The 25,999-nt window shown below is 63.4% G+C and overlaps 1 protein-coding gene across 2 annotated transcripts in view; it reads left to right on the top strand.

Moving 5' to 3' along the window:
- The window catches only part of DOK7 (docking protein 7), a 41,083-nt gene extending 15,306 nt beyond the window's left edge, over window positions 1-25,777 (top strand). Inside the window, exons 4-10 of one of the 2 annotated variants that reach the window (XM_032135189.2) lie at window positions 1,607-1,807; window positions 10,707-10,826; window positions 14,712-14,831; window positions 17,601-18,325; window positions 21,676-21,718; window positions 25,177-25,329; window positions 25,584-25,777. In XM_032135189.2, coding sequence (XP_031991080.1) covers window positions 1,607-1,807; window positions 10,707-10,826; window positions 14,712-14,831; window positions 17,601-18,325; window positions 21,676-21,718; window positions 25,177-25,329; window positions 25,584-25,717 — 1,496 coding nt within the window. In that variant the 3' untranslated portion in view covers window positions 25,718-25,777. Of the gene's footprint in view, window positions 1-1,606; window positions 1,808-10,706; window positions 10,827-14,711; window positions 14,832-17,600; window positions 19,380-21,675; window positions 21,719-25,176; window positions 25,330-25,583 lie in introns of those variants that run through there. The other variant, XM_032135187.2, reaches the window with a different exon arrangement.
- The last annotated feature ends 222 nt before the right edge of the window (window positions 25,778-25,999 follow it).

The raw sequence follows: 25,999 nt of genomic DNA, 5'->3' as shown, positions 1-25,999 counted from the left end.
TGGGAGGCCAAGGCGGGCAGATCACCTGAGGTCAGGAGTTCGAGACCAGCCTGGCCAACATAGTGAAACCCCGTCTCTACTAAAAATAGAAAAATTAGCCTGGTGTGGTGGTGGGCAGATGTAATCCCAGCTACTCAGGAGGCTGAGACAGGAGAATCGCTTGAACCTGGGAGGCAGAGGTTGCAATGAGCTGAGATCGCGCCATTGCACTCCAGCCTGGGCGACAGAGTAAGACTCCATCTCAAAAAAAAAAAACAGCAGGGAGGTGGAGGTTGCGGTGACCTGAGGTTGTGCCACTGGCCTCCAGCCTGGGCGACAGGGTGAGACTCTGTCTCAAAAAAACAAACACAAAAAATCTTGCTATTTTGATCAGCATGGACTCTGCATAACTTTACTTTTTAAAGTATTGATTAAAATATCCTGGCCCTTGATGGCTGGGTTCTTTGGCCTTGGAGGTGAGTGTCCTGCTCCCCCAGTCTTGGCCCCAAGGCAGCAGCCCCTCCTGCTCCACTGAGGGGGAGAGAAGCTGGGGGCTTAGTGGGAGGAGGTGCGGGTGGCTCTGCAGGAGGGCACAGGGGAAGGAGACATTAGGAGGGAGGAACTGCATCTTTCCAGAAAGTTCTCCCGTTGGGGGTTCCCTCCAGCCTGGCTCAGCGGCATGGGTCTGCTTCCTTCATCCTCTGGGGCAGGGCCATCGCACAGGGGCCGCTGGGCTCTGCCCAGGCGGCTTCATCTTGATAGAACGTGGCCTGACAAGGATGCACCTGAGGCCACAGCTTGGAGCAGGTGGAGGAGGCAGAGGAGGGGGAGGTGGGATAGGAACGGGGGTCCCTTTGGCCCTGGGGGTTGGAGATGGAGCAGGTGGAGCCCCTGGTGGGTAGGCTGCTGTCTGCCTGGTGTGCTGATCTGGGAAGAGAGGGTAGGCGGGGACAGCACTCAGGACCATGGTCCTCTCTGAGGCTTTCAGGGGCAGGGGCCTGGGCAGAGCCAGTGGACAGGACCATGGGGGTGCTCAGGGTTCGGGTGAATGGCCACCTGGATGGAGAGAGGGCCGGTGGTGCCCTGAGATTCCCGTGGCCAGGCTGGGGCTTCGATGCAGACTCCGGACTCTCCACACCCAAACTGGAGGCTGGGGGTCCCTGAGCCTCGGTTTCCCCTTCTGTGATGGAGCCACGCAGCTGTGCAGAGAGTCTTCCCGGAGAGGAGGTGCTGGGGGCGGGAGCCCAGCCAGGGCACTCAGCTGCCCTGTCCTCCCCAGCACCTCCGTGGTGGGAGGGGAGGGAGGTGGAGGTCCGAGGTCAGGCCCCTCTGGGACTTGCTTGCCCCTGAACCAAGATAGTTCCTGGGAGGATGGCGAGGAGAGAAGTGCAGCCGCCAGTCCCCCTCATGGCTGTGAGGAGTGCCATTTGCTCATCCTGCCGTCGCTGCCTCCCTGGCTGACACCTGGGCGGCTGCCCCCACCTGCCCCAGCCTGGCCCCTGCCCCTGCTGCCTCTTCCAGTGATGCCCTCTCACCCCACCTGTCCACAGTGGCCCCTGTTGCCTCCTCTCATGATGCCCTCTCGCCCCGCCTGCCCGTGATGCCCTCTCGCCCCGCCCGCCCACAGTGCACAGGTTCCATGTGACAGTGGCTCCAGGCACCAAGTTGGAGAGCGGCCCAGCTACCCTGCACCTCTGCAATGACATCCTCGTCTTGGCCAGGGACATCCCCCCAGCTGTCACAGGGCAGTGGAAGCTGTCTGACCTCCGGCGCTACGGGGCTGTGCCAAGCGGATTCATCTTTGAAGGCGGGACCAGGTGTGGGTACTGTAAGTACGGATGCGTGGGGTCACTGGGCAGCAGCAGCACCCCCCGCTTCCCCCGAGAACTGATGGCTTCGGGCCGACCAACCCCATGTGCAGGCCGGCCTGCTGGCATTTCCAGAACGCACCGGCAGGTGGACGGAGTCTCCCCGTGCTCCATGTCCGAGGTCCGGTGCCCACAGGAACCTCAGCGTGGAGTGTCGAGGCTGGGCCTCGGCTACCTCTGCTCTTTCTCACTGGAGGGAGAGAGTTCACGGATGCGAGGAGGGGCCTGAGGCCACAGAGCCTCAGAGCCGCTCATATCCAGATTTCATGGAAAGGAAAAAACAAAGAACAAACGCATTTAGCAGCGGGGAGTGTGAGCTCCCGCATGAGCACCGCAGAAACACATTCCTGGACCAAGAATTCCTGATGGGCCGCCCAGAGCTGCTCTAATGTCCCCAGTGAGGTGGCCAGGCCATGGGTGGGGATGGCCTGCGTCCTTTGGGCCTGTGAAGGCCTGAGAGCTGCCCTCAGCCGGGGAGTGAGGGAAACGGGAGCAGGAAGGCACCCGGCCCTCCCCAGAGAGTCTGAGGTGCCCGCCGGGGCTGCTGCAGGAGCAGGTTGTTCCAGCAACCCCCTCCACTTTCTTCCATGTTGGGTGCAGACGCGCCAGGTTGCCCTGTGGACCTGCAGTCCCCACGGAGGGTGTGATGCCTCGTCTCTTCTCTCTGGAGGGGCAGCTGCTCATTGGCCGGGCTGAAGGCGGGCAGAGGGACCTCCTGTGGGCCTGGTTTGGGGCTGAGAGGACTGAGGGACTGCACTTGGCTCACACTGGCTCGCACTGGCGGGGGCTCTGGTGGAGCCTGGATGTGTCTGGGTGGAGGAAACGCGGGCAAGGACATGGGCCACACTGGCCGCCTGGGACGTCATCCTGCATAGGCCAGCCAGGGCACGGGCGCAAGCCCATCTGGGCACCGCATTCCGCCACCTTCTGCGCTGGGTGCTGGGAGCAAACCCAGTGGGTCTTGTGGCAGGACCCAGCCCTGTTGGGGCCTTTGAGGAGATGACATCTGACCCTTGAAAGGGGAACAGGGCAGCGAGGCTCAGGCTCCACGGAGGCAGGGGCGTGCACAGCCAGCTGCAGGAGGCGCGGGGGGCAGAGCTGGCCCGGAATCTCAGCCTCTGGGGCTGGCAGGGGCCATAGCCAGAGTCCAAAGGGCCTTGGCCCCTCTGGGATTGGAGAGCCAGTATGGATGGGCAGGGCTGCTGCCTATGCCAGCTCTGAGCTGGTGCGGGGGGGGGGGGGGGGGGGGTTCCCAGGAGAGCTAGAACACCTGTTGGGGTCCCATCTGCCCCCAGGCCCTCCCTGCGGCAGGCCGGAGGTTCAGCACTGGGGCTTCGGGAGCCACTGGGGAGTGGGTTGGCGGTGGCTGGGCACAGTGGGTGGGCCCAGCATCCCTGTCCTTTGTCATGTGGGAAGCCAGAGCTGCAGGCTGTAGTTGTCCTGGCATGGGCAGCCTGTCCTGGCTGTGGTGTGCTAGGTTTGGGGGTGCCTGGAGGAGGGGGACTCATACCTTCCTTTCTGTCTGTGGAATTCCTTGGCACGGGCAGGCAGCCGGCCGGGGTGGCGCCGCGTGCTCACCCTCTAAGCCGGGACACGGCAGGAGGACCCGTTTCCTTGGAGACCTGCTTATTTTGTCTGGGCCATAATGGAATGGGGCCACTGGATGTTTTTCCTCTGAGGCCGTGGAGGTTCACATCCCTGTCGAGGTGTGGGTGGCCCCTTTTCCGCAGGTAAACAATCCCACACCTGGGGCTGTGCTTCTCCCCAGGCTGAGGCTGCTGTGCCGTTTTCCTGGGCTGCTCAAAGGCCCGGGGGAACTCTTGGGGGGCCGTCTGTCTCGCTGCTGCCTCTCCGGGGCAAGCTGTTAGAGCAGCCCCACCCGCAAACCTGCAAACTAGGCTGGCCCCACAGAACCCGCAAACCTGCAAACTGGGCTGGCCCCACAGAACCCGCAAACCGGGCTGGCCCCACAGAACCCGCAAACGGGGGCTGGCCCCACAGAACCCGCCTTTGCAGCTCAGTGCTGAATGTTCTCGAACCCGGTGGGACCCTGGCCTGAGAGAGGAAGGGCTCTGGGAATTCGGTCACTGACGGCTGCGCACCCCGTAGGGCAGGTGGCTTCTGGAGGCCATGCTGGAAGGCTTGGCCGAGCTGCCCATCCCTGTTCCCAGCAGGCCCTGCTGGGCTGTATCCTCCTGGAGACAGGCGTGGCCACCACCCTGTGTGGCAACATGGAGTGCAGGCCGTGTGGCTGGAGGGACGGGGCGTCTGCGGCACGTGTGGGCAGCCTTGGGCCTCCTGCGGGAGGGAGCCGGCAACTCGGGTGGTCCAGGGGCAGCGGCATCAGCTTCCTGGGGCTTCTGTAGCAAATGACCCCCAAGAGAGGGCCAAGTGTCCAGAACGGGTTCCTTCTGCAGCCTGGAGGCCGGAAGCCCCAAATCAAGGGGTCCTCAGGGTCGGCTTTTTCCAAAAGCTCTTGGGGAGGACCCATGGGAAGGTCCTTCCCACCACTTCCAGCCGCTGGTGGCCCCGGCGGCCTCGGCTCATGGCTGCGCCTCTCCAGTCCCTGAGCCTGCTGGCTCCTGCGTGGGCCTCCTCTTCAGTCTCGTGCAGTCCGTGGACTTAGGGTCCACCTGGATGACCCAGGGAGACCCCATCCCGAGACCCTCAATTCCATCCGCAGAGGCCCCTGTTCACAGGCCCTGGTATGTGAACACATTTTGTGGGCCACCATTTGGCCCACAACCGGGGCCACTGGGACGGAGAAAGATCCAGAATCTGAATCCCAATAAGTCTGTGGGTATCGTCACATTCAGTCTGGAGGTCACAGCTGGGCTGAAGTCGTGGGAAGGCCCTGGAAGGTCTTGGGTGTAGGAAATTCGCATTCCCTCCTTCCCCAGGGACAGGTCCTAGCCTGGCCCCCGATCCCCAGAACCGCCTCACTTGGCTCCGCCACAGCCAGCTCTGCAGAGAGCAGAGAGGGTGACCCTGGCCCAAGGTGATGGCCACGCCTCACTCATCCTGAGACACTGGGCATGGCTGTGCATCACAGGGGCCCTGGTGGGGGTCGGGTGGAGACGGGCCTGGCTGGGCTTGGTGCCTGGGGGCGGAGGTCTCTCTGTGGACAGCTGCCTGTTCAGAATGGGACAGGAGGTGGCTTGGTGACAGCAACCCCCGGGTCCCCAGTGTGGCCCAATTCCCTGTCTCTGTCGGTCACGGGCCTGTAGTGTGAACTCCTGGAGCTTGGCCTGAGCGCACTTGGCACATGACAAGCGACGGGCTGTGGACAGCTCAGGGCTGCGGGCTCCAGACTCACACACGGGCGAGTGACTGGGCCCCGCCTGCGGGGATGGACTGCGCGTGGTGGAGAGTGATGCAGAGAGGGCCACTCACCCTGGGACAGGCTCAGCTTGCAGCACAGAGGGCGGTGGGCCCCAGAGAGGGTGAGCCCACCCAGAGTCCAGGAAGGGAGGGCTTTGGAGGGGCAGGGGGACGTTTGAGCTGGGCCTCGAGGGTGAATGGAAGCTTTTGGAGGTGCTCCCTTTCCCCCCTTACCTGCTCTCTCCAGCTGGGTCCAGTCCAAGGACCACATCTGCCTCTTCGCCCAGCCTCTGGGGGCCACCAGGAGCATTTGAAACTCATTTTGATTTTTAAAAATGATGAAGAATGTGGCCAGGCACGGTGGCTCATGCCTGTAATCCCAGCACTTTGGGAGGCGGAGGTGGGAGGATCACCTGAGGTCAGGAGTGCTTGACCAGCCTGGTCAACATGGTGAAACCCTATCTCTATTACAAATACAAAACTTAGGCAGGTGTGGTGGCAGGTGCCGGTAATCCCAGCTACTCCAGAGGCTGAGGTGGGAGAATCACTTGAACCTGGGAGTTGGAGGTTGCAGTGAGCTGAGATCCCGCCATTGCAGTCCAGCTCTGGAGAGTCCCCTGCCGGCCGCCTTTGGCCACTGCACCCTGCGGGGGCAGCCTGGACAGAGCTGGCTGGAGCCCTGGCCTGTCAGGCAGCAGGGAGTGCCTTCAGCGGCTTCTCGTGGCCGGGCACTGGGCCTAGGGATCAGATGCTTCGGCCTCAGAGCCTGTGTGAGACTGAATGAGGCGTTTTCAGTCCTCAGAGGGTGGGAGGGGAGCCAGGAGGGGCACAGACCCCAGGCTGGGGCACTGGGGGAAGCTCCCTGGAGGGGTGAGCCTCAGGGGACTTCTGCAGGGTGAATAGGAGTTAGCTCAGCTGTCAGAGGGTAAGGGGTGGAGGGGGGTGAAAAGGGCATTTCAGACATCTTTGAGCACGAATGGGTGTCCCGAAGGGCTGTATAGGAGCCCTGTTAGGTGGAGATAGGAGGCGTGAGGGTAGAGGGGGAGGAGGAGACAGGCTGGGTTGTAGAGAGTTGGCTAATTGGACCAGCGTTTGCACTGTTGTCTTGGAGTAGCAGGGAGCCATTGAAGGTGCTTGAGCAGGGGGAGTATTTTATATGCTAATGTTGACCCCAGGGTGCAGATGAGCGTGGAGGAAGAGGCTGGCAGGGGCCAGAGAAGGTTCTGGTTGAGGTCCAGAAGATGGAGGGCGAGGCTGCCCCAGGCAGCAGCTGCCTGGTTGGGGGATGGGAACCCTGTGGATTTCAGGAATGTTAACAAGGTGGTGATGGACAAGGGAAGGAGGGGCGGCCCGGGAAGGGGGCCTTCTAGAGTGGTGCCCCTGGACTGGGGCTGCTTCAGGAGGGCAGAGGAGGGGTGGGAGCCAACACCCACTGCCAGGCTCCAGGTCTTCCTCCACCCGAGACCCATCAGGTGGGGCCACTCCCAAGTGTAAAAGGAGCTGCCACTTTGGGGGATGGAGAGGGCTAAGGGTCATGTTATCAAGGCTTCTCAGTCCTGCCCATGCCTACCTGGCATGAGCCATCCAGGACACCTGGTCACCCCGATGTTTTTTCTCTGAGGAGCTGGGATTCTGAACACAAGATTCTGACATCAAGGGGCAGCCACGAGGGCACTCAAGATTATTGAAACAGAAGCCGTCCTAGATCTAATTGGCTCATTGAATGTCTGTGTGGAAGCCACGAGGGCACTCAAGATTATTCAAATGGAAGCCATCTTAGATCTAATTGGCTCATTGAATGTCTGCGTGGAAGCCACGAGGGCACTCAAGATTATTCAAACGGAAACCATCTTAGATCTAATTGGCTCATTGAATGTCTGCGTGGAAACCACGAGGACACTCAAGATTATTCAAATGGCAACCATCTTAGATCTACTTGGCTCACTGAATGTCTGTGTGGAAGAGCATTTTCTTTCTGAAGCCGGTGAGTCCTGGAGTTAGTGCAACAGCTTTTTCACTGGAGAAGTGTTTCTTAGGAAGCAGGTGCGTCTGTAACGTGGGTGAGGTTTGCCTGCAGCTCAGCAACCCCAGCCTCTGTCTAGAGTTGGGGCCACCCTGAGCCCCCGCAGGTCCTGGCCTTCTGCTTGTGTTCTGCTGACTCTGTCCTGCTTCTCTGCGTCTCCCATGCTCCTTCCTCTTACCCTCGCGCCTCCTAACCCCAACAGGGCTCCTACACTGCCCTTTGGGACACCCGTTTGTGCCCAAAGATGTCTGAAGTGCCCTTCTCACCCCCCTCCACCCCTTATTCTCTGACAGCGGAGCTAACTCCTGTTTACCCTGCCACACCTAGCGGCTGGCGGCTGTTCCCTGGCTGGCAATTCTGTGGGCCAGGGATCTGGACGGGGCTCAGTGGGGACAGCTAATCTCTGCCCCATGAGGTGCTGCCTGGGGTCCCTCAGGCAGTGGCGTTTGGCTATGGTGGGGCCCAAAGGCCCAGGAAAGCGCTGTGCCGGCTGTTGGCTGGGTTGCCTCAGTTTCCCTCCAGGAACCTCACCCTCCGATAGGACACCCTGGGCTTCTCAATAGGTTCCAAGAGGGCAGAAGCAGAAGCTGCCAGGCCCCTGATGGTCTTGGGGCAGGGCTGGGAGAGCATCCCTTGTGACACTTTATGCCAGAGCTATCACTGGCTGGCTCCGATTCCGGGGAGGGAGTGGACCAGCCTCTCGAGAAGGGGCGGCCTCCGAGGGCAGGGATAGGGGAGACAGTGGCCGGCTTTGCTGCAGCCACACCTGTGTGATACGGCAAAATGGGGCAGGCGCTGTTCTTCCCCCCTTTCCCCAAACACACAGGCAAACAGGAAACATGCGCACGCTGTCTTGGGGAAGGGGCTGGGGTGGCGGGGGGCAGGCGGTGAGCAGCCTCTCACCTATGTCTTTCCACCCAAGGCTGAGCACTGGGGGTCTCCTGGTCATGGGCGCTTGGGTGGACACTGAGACCACAGACGGCTCGGGCTCCCTGCCCGCAAGGTGCTCAGCCTGGCGGCCGGGACAGCAGCAGACGGGGCTCTGCCCCAGAGGAGGCATCCGTGAGAGCATCACAGAGGGGCTGTTGGGGTCAGGGGACTGAAGGGGGCCGGGGCCAAGAAAAGCATCGTGAAAGATGTCGTTATGTGGCCTGAGTCTGGAAAGGTCTGGGGTGTTCTAGGTGGCCAGGGGTGTGGAGGGTGGGGATGGCAGCCTCCTGAGGGGAGATGTAGGGGTGTGGAGGGTGGGGACGGCAGCCTCCTGAGTGGAGATGGCAGGCAGATCTGGTGTGCAGAGGGAGCTTTGAGCATTCCCAAGACTGGGGGGGGGCGCTGGGTGGGAGCGGGGAGCCTGCGGGCAGGGGTGGACTTGAACCCAGGGAGGCCCAGCTAGAGCCCAGCCGTGCGGTGTCCTGGGAGACCACGGCCCAAGACCTTGGCAGGCCAGCATTGGAGATGGGCATCTTCCTCCAGGGCCACTGATGTCAGCTCTGCTGGCGTGGACGGGGGTGGCTGGCGAGGATGCCGCGCGGGCACGTGGGAGCCCGAGGCTGGCGGCTGGCGGTGGGCCGTGCTCCAGGCCTTGCAAGGTTGACCGTGTCTTCGGGGTGAGTGATGCTCCGCAGACGCCCCGTGGAATGCGGGGCCGGCTCCACTCCTTCCGTAATGCGGTTTTTTATAGTCGGGGGACTCATTGTCCCGCGGCCACTGCCAGCTGTCTGTAAGCTCAGGATTAGAGAGCCCGGCCTTTCGTGAGAGCTGGGGCTGGGCCGGCTGAGCCCTTCACAGGGAGGGGTGGACCACGGGGATGGGGAGCGACTGCCTGGCACTGAGTGAGCCAGCCAGCAGACAGCATGACGGCCTTCTCCTTGCCTGCCCCCAGAGCCTGGTGCGGGCTCTCTTCTGCCCACCCTACCCGGCTTGGGGGCCCCACCCCATCACAGCCCTCCTGAGCCTCTGGGGGTGTCCTCCTGGATGGCATCGTGGTGGGCACTGGCCTCCCCTCCGTGCCCCACCTCCACTTCTGGTCAGGAGCACCCCTCACCCACAGCAGGACTTGGAAGCTCCGTGGGGCCAGGAGGTGCCCAGGGGGCCAGGGGACTTGGACTTGAGTCCACCCCATGGCTGTGTGACGGTGGACAGGTGGCATGCCCTCTCTGGGCCTCAGTGTCCTTGTCGCTAAAGCAGGAATGGCGCTGTCCTGTGACCTGGTTTGGGGACACTACGTGGAAGGAAGCATCCACAGCACAAGGTGCCACTCGCCCTTGTGTGCCCGGGGTGGCTGCCAAGGGGACAGCAGCATCGCCACGTGTCGGGGCTGGCCCGAGTTCCGTGTCCCTGGAATCTACAGCCTGCGTTCTGTGAAGGCGGAGCGTGACTGGGCGGCAGGCATCGGGGGTTCTAATGCCGAGATTTCCCTTCCCCCCAACTCCTGCCCACCCCGGCGCCTTCCTCCTGCGTGCCTTTCTTTGGGCAATGGGCAGAGGCCCCGGAGCGGGCGGGATTCCTGTGAGGTGACGCCAGCTGGAGTGTCCAGCCGGGTGCCGCCCGCCCAGTGGCCCATTCACGCGGCTGCCAGGGCTTCATTCACCCCTGGCCGGGAGGGCAGTGCCCCCATGACTCGCAGCTGGGGCTTCTCCACGGGTGGAGGCCGCATCGCTCTGCCAGTTGACGCCGGGCTGGTCCCCGGGGGCCCTCCTGCTGTGGGGGTGCAGGGGTGGGTGCTGGCCCCAGGATGCTGCACATGGCCTCAGGGCGGCACCCACACACTGGCAGCTCCAGCTTCCCCCTGAAAGATGACTGAGGAGGTGGGGAGGACGCGGTGCTGGTCAGCAGTGACGGCCGCGGCATGTGTGGACAGCTGCCGTGCTACACCTTTTACAAACAACCAAAAGCAGCCCTCACGACAGCCCGGGGGAAGGAAGTGTGGTCACACGGCAGCCGTCCTGGGATGTGACCCCGGCTCCAGGTGGCACAGTTCCCTTCCCCTGTGGCCGTGGAGCCCTGAGGGGACCCTACTTGATGTTTCTGGGGTGTCCTGGCTGCTTCATTTGCCTTCAAGATGGCTGTGGGGGCAGGGTCGCTGGGACCTTGGGGCAGAGGAGGGACTGATCAAGCGCCTGCTGGGGGCAGAGCAGCCGCATCCCCCCATCCCCCCATCCCCCCAAGCAAGCCTGGAAGGCAGGGGTGTGGATGGGGGCACCCATCTGTCCAGGGCAGGGCACCCCCTCCCTCCTCCTCCCCATGCCCTGTGGGCTGCAGGACCTAGGATGGGCGGGGCAACACTCACCCCAGCGCCCAGCAGCCCAAGCCATTCCAAGATGCTGCCCAAGTTTGAAGGGTGCAGCGGGGTGCCTGGGGAGTCCAGAGGCTCTGGGGACCCGGCTTCGCGGGGCCAGGTGGGCTGTCGTTGTCGGCTCGTGGTGGAGTTTGCTCCGGTTTCCTGCATTCCTCCTCTTCAGGGTCCCCAGCCTGCGCTCGGGCCAGGCTGACATGTCTCTGTCCTTCCTCTGCAGGGGCTGGCGTCTTCTTCCTGTCCTCGGCCGAGGGGGAGCAGATCAGCTTCCTGTTCGACTGCATCGTCCGAGGCATCTCCCCCACCAAGGGCCCCTTTGGGCTGCGGCCGGTTCTCCCAGGTGCGTGGGGGAGCCTAGCCGGCCGGGGAGGGTGCGCTTGGCGGGCTGTGCGATGTCCTGGGGCCGGGGGCCGTGGTGATTTGTCAGCCCAGTTAGGTGGCTGCCCTCCCCAGCCCCAGCTAAGGAACCAGAGCCTTTCCAGGCCAGGACTGCAGCCTGGGCTTCCGCAAGCCCTGCTGAGGGATTCAGAGCAGCGGGGACTGGGCTCGTACCTGCAGGTGCTCTCCCTCAGGGGTCCGAGCTGTTGGAACGCTTGGGCCTAGAGCTTTCTGGCTGGGTCAGCCAGCCACAGCTGCCGCTGTGCAGTAAGAGACCTTCTGACCCACCACCACCACCATCTTCCAGCCCAGGAGCGGGGAAGGCCTTGCCCGAGCTCGGTGGCCCGGGGACAGCTGGTCTGACTCTGCAGCTGGGGTCGGGACTGGCTCTGCCTGAGCCTGGTGTTTAGGCCCAAGGCCACCTCGGGAGGTCCCCTGGCTGTGGGGTCTCGTCTTGTCTCACCCACACTTCCTTGGCTGTGGCTGCGGCACTCTCTGCAGGAGTCCTTGGCCAGGGATGTTGCTAGACCCCAGAGGGTCTCTGGTGCCTGGGCACGGTGGGGCTCCCCAGGTCGGGGCAGGTGCTGGGCCAGGTGCCTCCATGGGCTCTCTCGAACGCTCCTCTAGCTCCACGAGGGCAGCGTTTGACCCAACATCCAAGTGAGGCCAAGGCGTAGGCCATGTGGCGGGTGAGCAGCAAGCTCACATGTGGCGCCTCCTGGCACTGGCACCCCCGCCGTGGCGTGGCGGGGAAGGGTGACCGGGAGGGCAGTGGTGAGTGGCATGTGGGGCGGGACCTGGGCCTCCCTTCTCCTGGCCACAGCCCCCAATGCCCCCTGCCCACACCAAAGTCCCGTTGGGGGCAGCCTTGGGAGTGGGGAGGTGGCACCTGTGGCCAGCGCCCTCGCCGCTGCCCTGCCATGCTGGATGGTGCGGCTGCACCCCTGCAGGTGTCTTCCTGCCTAGCGGCTGCAGGCAGGTGTAGATGGTGTGTTTGGCTATGCAAGGCGAGGGTGTGCAGGGCGCAGGGCGGGGACAGTGCTGGGCAGGGGCAGCAGGAGGCTGAGCAGGGCTCCCTTCTCTCTCCTGCTCCCCTCAGGCGGTTCCTGGGGAGCAGAGGGAAGCAGGGAAGCAGTACTGGGCAGAGGATGCCAGGGAGGGTTTGCCTGGGACAGCCACTAGATGGGACAGGCTCCACCGCAGGCAGCAAGCGGGCCAGCCCCAGGCAGGGCCATTGCTGACGGCCGGAGGGGGTTGGGCTGACCAGAAGTCCCAGACCCCACTCCACGGGACATCTTTGTCAGAGTCAGCTGGAAGCTCTCAGAAAGCTCTGTTGTCAGGGCCTCGGCCTGCCGCTGTGCCCCTAAGCTGTGCCTCTGCAGGTGTGTGGGGGCCTCAGGCCACCCGGAGGTGCTGGTTGAGCTGGGACGCTATGCTGGGCGGTACCCTGCCAGAGAAGCCGTGGGCCCAGCCCCCGCAGGCTGGACTTATAGGAGGGTCTGGGCTGATGGGTTCGTCTGCCTGCACCGGCAGCACACTGGGGCCCCGTGATCACAGGGTTCCCACGAGAAGAGCCCTGTGGGCGGTGTCCTCACGCTCCGGGCTTTCTGCCGTCCTCCTGTGCTGAGCCCGCTGTGACCCACTGGAGGGGCTGAGAGATGCAGGAAGTCCAGCCCCTTGGTCTTCCGCACGTGGACACTGAGGCCCAGAGGCACTCAGACCCGCTAGGAGCAGGAGGGAAGGGCTCAGAGGTCCGGGGCCCACCATGCTCCGAGCACGGTGTGCATGTTACCTTCTTGGCCCGGCCTCCACAGGGGTACACCATTGCTGCACCCCATTTTGCAGACGAGGGTGAGAGGCTCGGGGTGCGTGGTAGAGCTGGGAGTCGATCCGTGTCTTGCTGGCCCACCAGCTACTGGACGGGAAATGGTGGGAGGTTGTGTCCTGCATCCTGACCCTGGTGTCACCGAGGGGCTGCTCTTCGTCCCAATTGTGGGGCATTGGCTTTGGGGGTGGCCCTTGTCGGAATGTCCCAGAGCTGAGGGGCAGTGGTGCTGTCCTGTCACTGTGCTTGTCTTCAGCCTGGACCCTCAGCACACCAAGGAGCCAGGACTGGTGCCTGCCGTCCTGCCCACGTGGCTGAATGTGTCTGTGAAAGCGCCAGGAGCTGCTAAGCCGCATGGCCTGTGGGCTCCACGGCCACCAGCAGGCCGTGTCGGGAGGGACTGGGGCCTGAGCTGGCACAGCCTTGGCTGCCATCGCCTTCCACCCTCCCAGGTACAGGCAGGGAGGGGACAGGAGAGAGGCTTGTGCCACCCCCATCCCTGTCCCTGGCAATGCTACAGACAGGGCCACAGGGTCTTGGGCTGGCAAGGCCCCAGGCTGACTGGGGCAGTGCCTTGGAGCAGCCACACCCAGAGGCTGGGGGAGGCTCCTCCAGGCCCTTCTTGCGTTCCTGGGCCTGGTGCTGTGAGTTCTCGCCTGCCCGTGGGGAGGGCCCTGTTCTGAGGTCCTGCTGGGGCCTCCTGTTGTGCTCAAGGGCCCCAGTTGGGCGCCTGTGTGGGCTGAGGTGTCAGCAGAGGACAGTGTCCTATCAGGGACGGGGCCTCTTCAGCCTAGACGTGAACCTGGACAGGGACACCACTGCTTTCTCTGTTTGTTTCTCTGGAACCCTGACTATGGGGTTGGGACATCCAGCTCCAGCCTCCGCCAGGCTTGGTTCTGTCTGCCGAGGCTCTGATCTAGGTGTCCCAGGCTGGGGACTGTACCTTCTGGTCCTCTGTGCACTGCAGAATTTGGTGTAAACTTTTCATGCTGCCACTGCTCCTGGACTTTGGGGAGAGCAAGTCCTTGCACCTGTCTCGGCTCAGTCCTGCAGGTGCCCCCAAGGTGGGTGGCAGGAGGTGTGTCCTGGAGGCCCAGAGGAGGCCACCTGGAGCAGGACGGGGTCGGTTTGCTCTTGTGGGTGTGGCTGTGGCTTCCCTGCCAGGGAAACTCTTCGGGATGGCTGTGGCCGTGGGTGCTGTGGATGTGGAAGGGGCAGGGTCTTGAGCCCTGCTGTTTGGAGCAAGGCAGCCACTCGGCCCAGTGTTCACATCACTTAGTGCCTGGGACATCCCAGCATGGGCGGGGGTTTGGGGACCAGGGCAGTGATGCTGAGGCTGGCGGCAGCGGTGCTGAGCGGCCAGTGAGAGGTCCCACCCTGCCTGGGCAGGAAGGGGAGGTTTCCTGCCATTCAGTCCCAGAGGACACATGGATGACGACTAGAGAGGGTGAGGCTGGTGCTCCCTGGATGCAGCCCTGAGGGGAGGGGCTGGGTGGGGCTGAGGGTCCGCAGACCAGCATGCTCTGAGGCTTGGGCACAGTGAGTCTCCATCCGAGACCCCAGGGAACGGTGGGGCTGCCACAAGGTGGGCAGGCATTTCCCCAGGTGGAGGGGAGCCTGTGAGAAATGGGCACCGTGAATCAGGGGCAGGCAGCCCCTCTTGCAGCGAGGCCGGCCCTGGGGATGGGGGAGGGGCTAGTCATTTTTGGAACAGAAAATTGAAAAACTTGGTGGTGAGGAAGAGGGGTCTGGCTGGCGCGGGGTCCTGGTGAGTGGACAGGTGGCAGGGCCATCCATGGGCACAGGGACCCAGCTGGGCGGATGGTGGCCTGGATAGGGGTGGTGTGGGTGCCTGCGTTTGAGGCCCAGCGACTGGGATGAGGCATCGGGAGGAGCGGGGACTCCCAGGGGACTGTCACTCCACAGAGGGGGATAACCACCGAGTCAGGCTGGGCCTGGTGCCTGCGGGCGAGGGTGGGTGGTGGGGGCCACCTCCTCTACCAAGTCTTCTCTCTCCTGCAGACCCAAGTCCCCCGGGACCCTCGACCGTGGAGGAGCGTGTGGCCCAGGAAGCCCTGGAAACCCTGCAGCTGGAGAAGCGGCTGAGCCTCCTCTCGCATGCGGGCAGGCCTGGCAGTGGAGGTACAGCCAGGGGCTGACCTGGGCTGTAGGACCTCGGCTAAGCCTCCAGCGGGAGAGCTCAGGAGGCATCCATGCATGTGTGGGGGCTGCTGGCTCCCTCTGCTCATTCATTCATTCCTTCTCTCTCCTGCTCATTCATTCTTTCCTCCCCCCGACCCTGCACCCCCTCATTCATCCTTCCTTCTCCCACCACCCTGCTCATTCATTCCTTCCTCTGCTCATTCATTCCTTCCTTCCCCACCCCCCTGCTCATTCATTCCTTTCTTCCCCACCCCTCACCACTCATTCCTTCCTTCTTCCTCCTACTCATTCCTTCCTCCCGCCCATTCATTCCTTCATTTCCCCCCACTCATTCCTTCATTTCTCCCCACTCATTCCTTCATTTCTCCCCACTCATTTATTCCTTCATTTCTCCCCACTCATTTATTCCTTCATTTCTCCGCACTCATTCTTTCCTTCTCCCCCCTGCTCATTCATTCCTTCCGCTACTCATTCATTCCTTCCTTCTTCCTCCTGCTCATTTCTTCCTTCCTCCCCTGCTCATTCCTTCCTCCCCTGCTCATTCCTTCCTTCTTCCTCCTGCTCATTCATTCCTTCCTTTTCCCCCTGCTCATTCATTCCTTCCTTTTCCCTGTGCTCATTCCTTCATTTCCCTCCTGCTCCCCCTGCTTCTTTCCTTCTCCCCCTGCTCATTCATTTCTTCATTTCCCTCCCGCTTGTTCATTCATTCCTTCTCCCCTTGCTCATTCATTCCTTCCCCCCACCCCCGCTCATTCATTCCTTCATTTCCCTCCTGCTCATTCATTCCTTCCTTCTCCCCCTGCTCATTCGTTCCTTCTTCCGCCCCCCCCCCCCTCCCGCTTGTTCATTCATTCCTTCTCCCCTTGCTCATTCATTCCTTCATTTCCCTCCTGCTCATTCATTCCTTCCTTCTCCCCCTGCTCATTCGTTCCTTCTTTCGCCCCCCCCCCCGCTCATTGGTTCCTTCCTTCCACGCCCCCCCCATTGGTTCCTGCCTTTGCCGCTGCCCACCACCCCCACTAATTTGTTCCTTCCTGCTCCCCCCCTCCTGCTCCCCCCCGGCTCGTTTGTTCTTTCCTGCTCCCTCTGCTCATTCCTTCATTTCCTTCCTGCTCATTCATTCATTCTTTCTCCCCCTGCTCATTCATTCCTTCATTCATTTCCATCTTGCTCATTCATTCCTTCCTCCTCCCCCTGCTTCATTCCTTCCTTTTTCCTCTGCTCATTCATTCCTTCATTTCCCTCTTGCTCATTCATTCATTCCTTCTCCCCCCAGCTTCATTCTTTCCTTCTTCCCCTGCTCATTCATTCTTCCTCCTCCCCCTGCTTCATTCCTTCCTTTTCCCTCTGCTCATTCATTCCTTCATTTCCCTCCTGCTCATTCATTCTTTCCTTCTCCCCCTACTCATTCATGTCTTAATGTCCCTCTTGCTCATTCATTCATTCCTTCTTCCTCCTGCTCATTCTTTCCTTGTCCCTCTTGCTCATTCATCTCTTCCTTCTCCCCCTGCTCAGCTCATTCCTTCCTTCCTTCACTTATGTTTCCACATTTACTAAACTCTCGTCTGAGGTGCTGATGGGAAGGGTTGTTCTGCTCTGAGAGCCTTTGAATCCTTTCCTGCCCACCAGCTTGTGGCCGGGGGAGACCAAGGCCCTGCGTGTTGGTTTTACCTTCTGTGCCCAGACAAAAGGCTCTCAGGCAGGTGAGCTGGCTGCCCAGGAGCAGAGGCACCTCCTCAGCTGCCAGTGGCTCTGGCTCTGTTGCCATTGTGGGGAGAGGAGGCGGTGGAAGGGGCTGGCAAAGCAGGAGGGGCCGCTGTGGTCCCAGAAGAGTGGCTGCATGTGTGACCTGTGTTCCCAGAGCCAAGTGCAGGAGCCATGCTGGTCTGGCCAGTGCCCTCTGATCACTGCCTGTCCCCCAGAGGGCACTGAGCAGACAGTGGTCATTTCCCCTCCTGCCCTGCCCCAGGAGGAGGGGACTCAGGTTTGCAGTGAGCTTGTGCCTTCCTGAGGGTGACTCACAACTGCTTTCCACTTGGGAGCCCTGGAAGGCAGAGCAGGCAGCTTAGAGACGCAGCAGAGATGAAAGTGGCTTTCCCACGAGCGTGCGAGGCCTGGCCTGGCAGGCGGGAGGCAGCCTGGGATCTGCATTGGGTGTGTTTTTCATCCCCTGTGGGAAGGGAGACTGGGAATGAGGCAGGGACGCCAGTGTGGTGAGGGCAGGGGGCAAGTCGAGATGTGTGGGCACAGCTGGGGCCTCATGTCCAGGCTGGCAGGGCCTGGGAAGTTCTCAGGGAAGGGACGTCTAGGCCAGCCTTGGGGCTGTCACAGTGCGGAGGGCAAGCTGCCCCAGGTGGCCCTGGAAGGTGGTCGGGATGGCTGGGTATGGAGTGCGAGTCTCTTAGGCAGGGAGGGTGGGGAGCTCTAGGGCTGGGGAGGAGGCTGGGACCAAGGTAGTGGCAGGGGTGCTGAGAGGGAGGGGTGCAGGCCCTAGGAGAGCAGGTGGCGAAAGGGCAGGAACGGACAAAGAACAGGAGTGGATGAGGGGCAGAGGGGCTGTTGTTGGTGAAGCCAGATTTCTGCTATAGCCCCCGGGGGTTGGGGGCTGGGAGGGGTGGGGGGAGACCAGAGAGTGCTGGCCTGTGGGGGTTCACCAGGTGTCAGCCACACCCTGAGCCCTGCCCCACCCCGCCCCCTGCACCCCCCCCCGCACCCCCCCAGCTGCCTTGGCTTCCTGCTCTGTCTCAGGGGATGACCGCAGCCTGTCCAGCTCATCCTCAGAGGCCAGCCACTTGGACGTCAGTGCCAGCAGCCGGCTCACCGCATGGCCAGAGCAATCCTCGTCGTCGACCAGCACGTCGCAGGAGGGGCCTAGACCAGCAGCTGTCCAGGCCCCCGGGGAAGCCACGCTGGGTGCCTCAAGGCCACCCTGTAAGCCGCTTCGGCCGCGGCAGCTGCAGGAGGTCGGCCGCCAGAGCTCCTCAGACAGCGGCATCGCCACTGGCAGCCACTCCTCCTACTCCGGCAGCCTCTCGTCCTACGCGGGCAGCAGCCTCGACGTGTGGCGGGCCACGGACGAACTGGGCTCCCTGCTCAGCCTGCCAGCAGCGGGGGCCCCCGAGCTCAGCCTGTGCGCCTGCCTGCCCGGGGCAGTCGAGTATCAGGTGCCCACCTCCCTGCGGCCCCACTACGACACACCACGCAGCCTTCGCCTGGCTCCCAGGGACCACAGCCCCACCTCGCAGGGCAGCCCCGGCGACAGTGCGGCCGGGGACTCAGGCGGCCAGACGTCCGCCGGGTGTCCCTCTGGCTGGCTGGGCACGAGACGGCGGGGCCTGGTGATGGAGGCCCCCCAGGGCAGCGAGGCCACGTTGCCTGGCCCGGCCCCCGGCGAGCCCTGGGAAGCAGGTGGCCCCCATGCGGGGCCACCCCCGGCTTTCTTTTCGGCATGTCCAGTCTGTGGAGGACTCAAGGTAAATCCCCCTCCTTGAGAGCTGCAGATCCCGCCCCGCGGCTGCAAAGGGGCTGAATTTGCCCCCAGATGGGAGAGGAGGTGGCGCCAGCCTCCTTGCAGACAGGCACTCTGCATTCTGTGGGAGGGACTGGGGGGGTCTCCCGGAGAGGGGAGCTGGAGGGAGCGCCCTGTGGCTGCCAGTGGAGGAAGGGGCTGACTTGGGGAGGTAAGTTCTGGAAGGCAGGGGCTCTGGGTCTGGCAGGTCGGGGTCACCAGAGCCCCAAGGCCCAGCTGCTTCACTTCGTGTCCCCCACCCGAGGATCAGGCGAGTGCTGCACCTCTGCTGGTTCATACCTCGCACTGGGTGCCAAGTGGGGAGGCCCCGCTGCTAGCTTTGTCCTCCTTGGGCCTCACGCCCCCTTTGTGGGTGGCCGGTTCTCCCCATCACCTCTCTGGTGCAGTCACCTCTTGGTGCACCACCTGTTACGCACCAAGCCACCACAGAGGCTCTGGACACCTGGGCTCCACCAGCCCAGCCCCCCGGGCTCTGTGTGCGCCGGGCCTCATCCCCGTTTATGGGAGGAAACTGAAGCTCAGGAGGCTGCGTGGTGGCTTGCGGGGTCTCTGGGTTCTGGGCCCCACTGCAGCCCTTGTGGGAAGGCTCCAGGAGCAGGTGGTGTCCTCGAAGCAGCCTCGCCTGCTCACCCCGCTGGGAGAGGCCGCGTGCCCCAGGCCCCTGGTGGGAGCCCCGCTGGCTCCCATCTGCACCTCCTCGCGGGGCCAAAGGCTGCCTTGGCAGCTGGAGGCTCCGGGCTCTGCCTGTGTTTTCCCTGGCCCAGAGCTCAGCCCCGCTTGGTGCTCAGCAGCTCGGCTCACCTGTGTTGGGGGCGGGGCTGTGTTGGGCCTATTGTCCCCCGCCCTGGGTGGCTTCCTCTTGCACAGCCGGGAGCCTCCCCTGACCACGGCCCAGCAGCTCCCTGTGAACACCTCACTTTGTCCCTTCACTGTCGGCCGTTTCTAAACCCAGACACTGTAATACATTCTTAGACTGGAAATAAAATGTTCTTTTCTTACCACCTTGTCCTCATCCGTTGCCCAGCCCTCTCCGCCTCCTTGCCCACCCTCCACGCGGGGCCTCTGCCTGGATCCGAAGTCCCCAGACCCGGCCTCCTTGGCCTTTATCTCAGAGAGTGCGAGAGGCCTCGTCCGTCTTGTGAGCCTTGGGCCTGAATGCTGTGCTGTGCGGAGAGGCAGCTCTGGGAAGCCCTCGGGCTGGGATGTGCATGTGTGGTGTGTGTGTGTGCATGTGTGGCACGTTCCTGGGTGTGTCCTGGAACCACAGTGGGGTCTGCAAGTCCCTCAGGCTCAGGCACGGGGCTCCTCAGGTCCTGGTGAGGGCGGACCTCAGGAGGGGGCTGGCTCTGAGCCCAGGGGCCCTGCCCTCTCCCCCATATGGGGCCGAGTTCCAGGCTTGTCTCAGTCACCCCTGCACATCTGTGTGGGTGCCTGCCTGCCCCCTCGCCTGCCACCCTGTTGGAGACCGACTCTTGAGAGTTCTGGAGGGCATCTGCAGCAGTGCCTGGTGAGCAAGCGTGGGCTTTGGGGACTGAGTTTGGGCCACATCCACTACCTGCTGGCTGGGTGACCCTAGCAAGCCCCGTCCCTCTCTGAGCCTGTTTCCTCTTGCAAACGGGATGACAGATCCCGCCTCACTGGGCTGCACCGAGAGTCTGATGAGGTCACTCTTCAGGCGCTCAATAGCTGCCCGTCACCATTGCCCCTGCTGCTGTCACCTCTGGAGGTGGCCGCGCCAGTCTTGTTGCAGGACGAATGAGGCTGTGGCTCCTTTGCTGGGGAGCCAGGCCTTTCCCGCCAGAGTCCTCCTCATCCACGCTCAGCCCTCTGTGTTCCCATGGGTCGCCTGCCCAAGGCTAGTGGGGGCAAGGTCCCTCTGACGAGAGCAGACTGAGGCACCCCACGGTAGCCTGGGGTCATTGGGGCCTCTTGCCTGGCGGGGCTGGGCCCCTGGACAGCCTTTCCCTGTGGGGATGCGGCCGGGCCGTCTGCCTCTCCTCACTATGCTCGTGAGTGGGCCTCGCTCCAGGCGTCTGAAGGTTCCGGCCACCGCCTGCTACGGCAGCTCAGGGTCTCCAGCCTCGGTACCCAGTTCCCAGGTGGGTGGCCAACGGGCTGGGGGCTTCTCCTCAGGCCAGGGGCAACCAGATGGGACAGACACTGGTTCTGTTTTCTTGACGCCCCCGGAGCACCTGGGCCTGGCCAGGCAGGGGACAGGGTGGACCTTTGCTGGTTCACGCTCTGCACCATCCGCATCTGCTGGCCTGGCCCCCAGGAAGCAGCTGGGGAGGAGCCCCCTCAGGAGCCTGTGTGTGTGATGAGCTCGGGGTGTGTCGGCCTGTTGTCGAAGGTTCTCAAGGTCTAGACCAGCCCAGTTTGCTCAGGGAGCCTCGTGTGAGGGTCCTAGCCCTGTGACTGACTGCCCTTGAGTCTGGCCTGGACCAGAGCTAGGTGCTGAGCCCCCATTTCCAGCCTCCTAGCCCCCACCCACATGAGGCCCCTCAGAACAGGACGGTGCTGCGCCCTCTTTCTGGCCGCTGGCCGCCAGAGTCCATGTGGGGCATTCTCTGGGGCTGGCCCCGCTTCTGTTCGTCTGGGCTGGAGGCGGGCAGGAAGCCTCTGTGCTCAGCCATGGGCTGCCGTCCCTCCAGCAAGCCGCCTTCAGACCCCGCCCCAGGCTCCTCCAGGGACTCGGGGCACCCCGTTAGGCACGGCCCACTTCAGAGGCCCAGGAGGAGGTCGCCTGCAGTGTCAGGGAACTTTGCTCATCTCACCTGGGGCCTCCCTGTGGGGCATTTTCCAGGGGCACCCCCTGCGGAGCCCTCCCCACCAGCTGCTGAGAGCAGGGCCACACCCTCAAGGACGGGAAAGGAAATCGCAGCCGCCCTCGGAGCAGCCGCTCAGTTCTGAGGTCGGAGCCCAGACACCACCTTACATGGGCGTGGTCCTCCTCCGATAAAGCTCTAGTAGCAAAATAGTGGGGCTGGACTGGGCCTTGGGGCTCGGAACCACCCCCTCCCCAGATGCCGAGGCCTCCAGCTCCCCCATGGGTGATTATGGGGGCTACCGCCAGGCTGGGTGGTCAAGGCAGTGGGTGGCCCTGAGATGTGGGGGCTGTGGGGCAAAGGGCCCTGGAGAGAAGGCATCAGGGATGGTGGGCTGGACTCCTTGCAGGTGGCCCAGGTCCCCCAGCCTGTGTCACTCGTGGGGGTAGTGTCCTTGTTCTCAGGGGCCCCGGGTATAGGATGAGGGGAAGACTGACGGATGCACTGATCTGGGTTCTCTTTGGTCTAGGGAGCGACCGCCTCAGCCCCGAGACCTGTGACAGCACATTCAGGTAGGCACCTGGAGCCAGTCCCCCAGAGCTCGGGGACAGGGAGGTGGGAGTCCGGGTGGGCACAGATGGCAGCCAGAGTTTGGCTAGATGGGGAGGGTGGGGGGCCCACTGCCAGCGGGGAATGTGGGCAATGGGGTGAAAGTGGTTGTTGGGTGACAGTGGATGTTGGGTGGCAGTGGGGGTGAGTCCCAGCCCAGGTGTGCACAGCAGGGCAGTGGGTAGAGGGCAGGCTGCTGGCTCCATGCGGCCTGGATGAGTGTGGCCTGTCTCAGGAGCACCTGCTGAGAGTGGCCAGTGGGCGGCTGGAGGATGGACTGAAGGTTGGAAGACACAGATTGGGGTCCGTGGGCCCCCAAGCCCTGAGTGTGGACCTGTTCCTGGGAGGGGCATGGCGGGAAGGCAGTGAGGGTTGGGGTCCAGGGGCCCCAGCTCAGTAGGAGGGGCTGTGTCCTCAGAGAGCAGAGGGGGCCTGTGGAGGCTGGGCTGGTGGTAAGCGACTCGGCGAGGGGCAGGGCATTGGTGCCCCGGCAGGTGCAGTTTTGGGGCCAGGTGGGGAGGGAGGGCCACTCAGGGAGGCAGTGGGAAGATGCCGATCCCCAGGGTCTCCCTAGAGAAGCCTGGCAGTCAGTGGGGACAGAGCCCTGCTGAAGGTTGGGCAGGGCCGAGAGGCTGGAGATGAGGGCGGCTGGCCTGGGGTAGATGGGTGGCATCAGGGCCAGTTCTATGCCTCAGTTTCCCTGTGGAGTAGGAGCCACTGAGGGCTGAACCTTGGATTCCTCAATCCCTTCTTCTCAGGCAGGTGGCACCTACAGGGGGGGCAGGGTCCAGGCAGTCTTGGAGGGGACACCCAGGGTTGGGGGCGGGGCCCAAGCAGGCCTGGAGGGGACACCCAGGATTAGGGGCGGGGCCCAGGCAGGCCTGGAGGGGACACCTAGGGATGGGGGCGGGGCCGCAGGCAGGCAGGGGCAGCTCGGGAAAGCCCCTGCCAGTTGGCCTTCGCCCTGGGCTGGACACCGATCCCTGCAGTCCAGAGGGCTGAGGCGGCCACCAGACCAGAGGTGGTGGAGCCAGCCCTGCCCCAAGGGTCCTCCTGGGCAGCCTGCTGTTGCCTCCCCGAGGACACCCATACCCTTCAGATGTCTTTTACCCGGACAGGGGTGGCCTGGGACACAGGTGTAGGGGTCAAGGGGACAGCCCCAGTATCTGCTGGAGGATGTGAATCTTTTCCAAGAGGCCGGGGGCTCAGGAGGGGTGCCCAGGGTCTGTCATGGGACAGAGGTGAGCCAGGCCCGAGTGGTAGTGTTGGGCCGCCAACCCAGGGCGGGGTCTGGGAGGAGGGCGCAGAAGGGCCAGCCGATTCCCCGTTGCTCCTTCACCAAAAGAGTATCCGAGGTACAGGAAGTGATGCTCACACAAGCCGAAGCAAAATCCAAGTCCCAAGGAGGGGACGGGAGGAGGAGCACTGAGGTCCCTGGAGCCAGTGGCCTTGGGGGAGATGCAGATATGGACACACCGCTGGCCCAGCGCTGCTTACAGCCCCTGCGCGACTCCAGGTGGTGGTGGGAACGTTCGTCCCCTTTCCCTGGAGTCAGGCCTCATGCTCCTTCCTGCTTCCACCCTCGCCCCTCACCGCCCACCCTTGGGAGCAACCTTAGAAGAACAGATGCAATCCTAAAACGAGGTACCAGGCTGCAGGGGGGTGTCCAGCCCCGCCGTGGGCAAGCCCCAGCCCTGCCCCCTTGGCTTCGATGTCCCCGTTGAAAGGGGGCCTGGCCCTCTTTCCAGACGCCAGACCCTCGAGCTCCCTCAGCTCTCCCCAGGCCCTCACCACACCTGCCTCTCCCACCACCCATTCTTGGCCTCAGCCCCTCAGCAGTGCCCCCTCCTCTAGGCAGCTGGCCCAGGTGCCTGCCTGGGCACCAGAACTTGGCGGCTATATTCTGTGGCTCATCTCGATGAAGGGGTCCTGGCATTCTGAGAGGGGACCAGCCCTCTAGGACCACACATTTGCAGGAGTGGGGGTGGGGGTCTCCCCAGGGCCTCGGGGCCAGGTAGGGTTGGGGCAGAATTGTGTTGGTCGCCTTAGTTCATGGAATTAGGTGAGCGAACCCGTGTCCACCTGGGCTCCATCTCGCTCTGTCCCAGCTGCTGCCTGCAGAACCAGCGAGTCAGGTCTCTCTGGCCTCAGTTTCCCCACTGGGAGCAAGCAAGTGAAAGTTCCCCACCCCTAGCCCTGCTGCAGGGAGTGACAGGGACAAGGGTGAGAGGAGCCAGGCAGAGTGGACGTCTGCTGCAGGTGCCGGGCAGTGGGTGGCCACAGGAGAACCTGGGTCTGCTGCAGATGCATCCCTGGGGCAGGCAGGCCCAGCCTTGAGTCGGGCCCCTCCCCCTGGACAGGCAGGTGTTTCAGGGAGGCCAACCTGCAGGGCTGTCACCCCCTGGATCCCAGCCCCTACCTGAATTCTGAGGGCTCGGCGTGTGCTGGGGGTGGGGAGGTCACCGTGGGTGGGGCTTGGCTGTGTCTCCCAGCCACTGGCTCAGGGAATGAGGTGGGGGACTTGTTATCACCTCCCCTGCCTCATATGGCTGTGCGTTCCCTCATGAGGTCCCGATGACAGGAGTGGGAGGAGGCACTGGAGAACGGGGTCCTTCCTGTAGGACCTCGGTGCCCACGGTGCAGAGCCCTCAGGCCTGCAGAGGAGGGGCCAGTGTGCGTCCAGCCCCCTAAGGTGGGAGCCTGCCTCAAGTCCCACCCAGCCGGGCCTGTGGGGTCCCCTCCTATCCTGCTCCTGCTCTGCCCTCCCCAGCACCAATGAGGTTTGCAGAAGGAACCATCAGCTATTAGGAAGGGGGTCGGGGGAAGGGAGTAGTTCCTATGAGGGGAGAGAGGGTGTGGGGCACCTGGGTGTCCTGGAGGGGACACAGAGGGAGCGTGGGCCTGCGTGCAGGAGAGGAGGGGGTCCCTGGAGCCTGCAGCAGGTAGGGTGATCCAGGAGGACAGTGAGGGGCAGGTGCTGGGGGCCAGGACAAAGCAGGGCTGTTGCTGGCCCGGGAGGGTTAGGGAGAGAAGGTGCTGGGACAGCCAAGGAGGGATGGCTGCTGGGGAAGAGAGTCGGGAAGGTGCGGGGCGAGGGGCGCAGCTACAGAAGAGTGGGCCTTGGGGGGCCCATAGGGGGTCAGCAGTTCCTGCAGGAGAGGTGGCACAGTGGAGGGGGCAGCGCTTCCTTCTGCTCTGTGGGTACTTGGACCTGGAGTGGACAGTGTGGGGGGGCCCCAGGATGGGGCAGCACTGGGCCAAAGATGGACGGTCAGGAAAATGGAGCGGGAACCTCCAAGGCACAGGAGAGGCGGAGCAGGGAGGAGGGGCTGGGCAGGGTGGGCAGCTCTTTACTGCACAATCTTTGGGATCAGTGACACTCTCGGTCCCCACTGGGGCTTCACAGCCACTCCCCCAACAGGACCCCCAGGACCCGTGGCTGTGGACAGCCCAGGGCCAGAGAGGCCACGCAGCGAGTCGCCCACGTACATGAACATCCCCGTCAGCCCCTCCTCCAGCAAGCAGCTACACTACATGGGCCTGGAGCTCCAGGAGGCCAGTGAGGGTGTCCGAGGTGGGTCCCCGCCCTGCGTGGAGGCCCTGACAGTGGGGGGCTGGGACCACAGCCCTTGGCCAGGGAGCTCTTCCTACAGCCTCCCCCCAGGAGGCAAACGTCCCCAACTCCATCCCTGGCCGGGCCACATCCCCCGAGGGTGTTCCCACTCAGATGCTTCCGAGGGCCTGGCTGGGGGACTGGTGTGGAGGGGAGGGTCTCGGGACTGGGCAGCTCGGGGGTGCAGGCTGCCGCTCACCGCAGACTTCTTTCAGGGGCTGGCGCCTCCCTCTACGCCCAGATCGACATCACGGCCACCGAGACGGCGCACAGAGTGGGGGCGCGGCATGCACGGGCCCGGGAGGAGCTGCTGTCGGAGCTGGAGCAGAGGAAGGCAGCCCCGCAGTGAGGTCACAGCGCCAGGAGCTGACCGCAAATCCAGCGTGCTGTGCTGCCCCGCGGCCCCTGGCAGTCCGGCCCCTTCTGTTGGCCGTGGCCTGGTCCCCAGGGAGCCCCCAGTCGCAGGAGCGGGCATGGCCAGTCTCCGGGCCATGGTGCAAACAGGAAGAAGTCTCCAGGGCCCACGTGCAGGCCTCCTGCCTCGCGGGTGCCTGGGGCTGACCCTTCCTTTGGCCTGCAAGAGTTGCTCTGGACCCCACGCCGACTGAGGCCCTGCTTCCAGGCATCAGGC

The sequence above is a fragment of the Hylobates moloch genome, unplaced genomic scaffold, assembly GCF_009828535.3.
Source record: "Hylobates moloch isolate HMO894 unplaced genomic scaffold, HMol_V3 SCAFFOLD_17, whole genome shotgun sequence".
In the NCBI taxonomy this organism is placed as follows: domain Eukaryota; kingdom Metazoa; phylum Chordata; class Mammalia; order Primates; family Hylobatidae; genus Hylobates; species Hylobates moloch.
The sequence above is the reverse complement of the archived record's forward strand: the minus strand, read 5'-3'. Positions and strand labels throughout refer to the sequence as shown.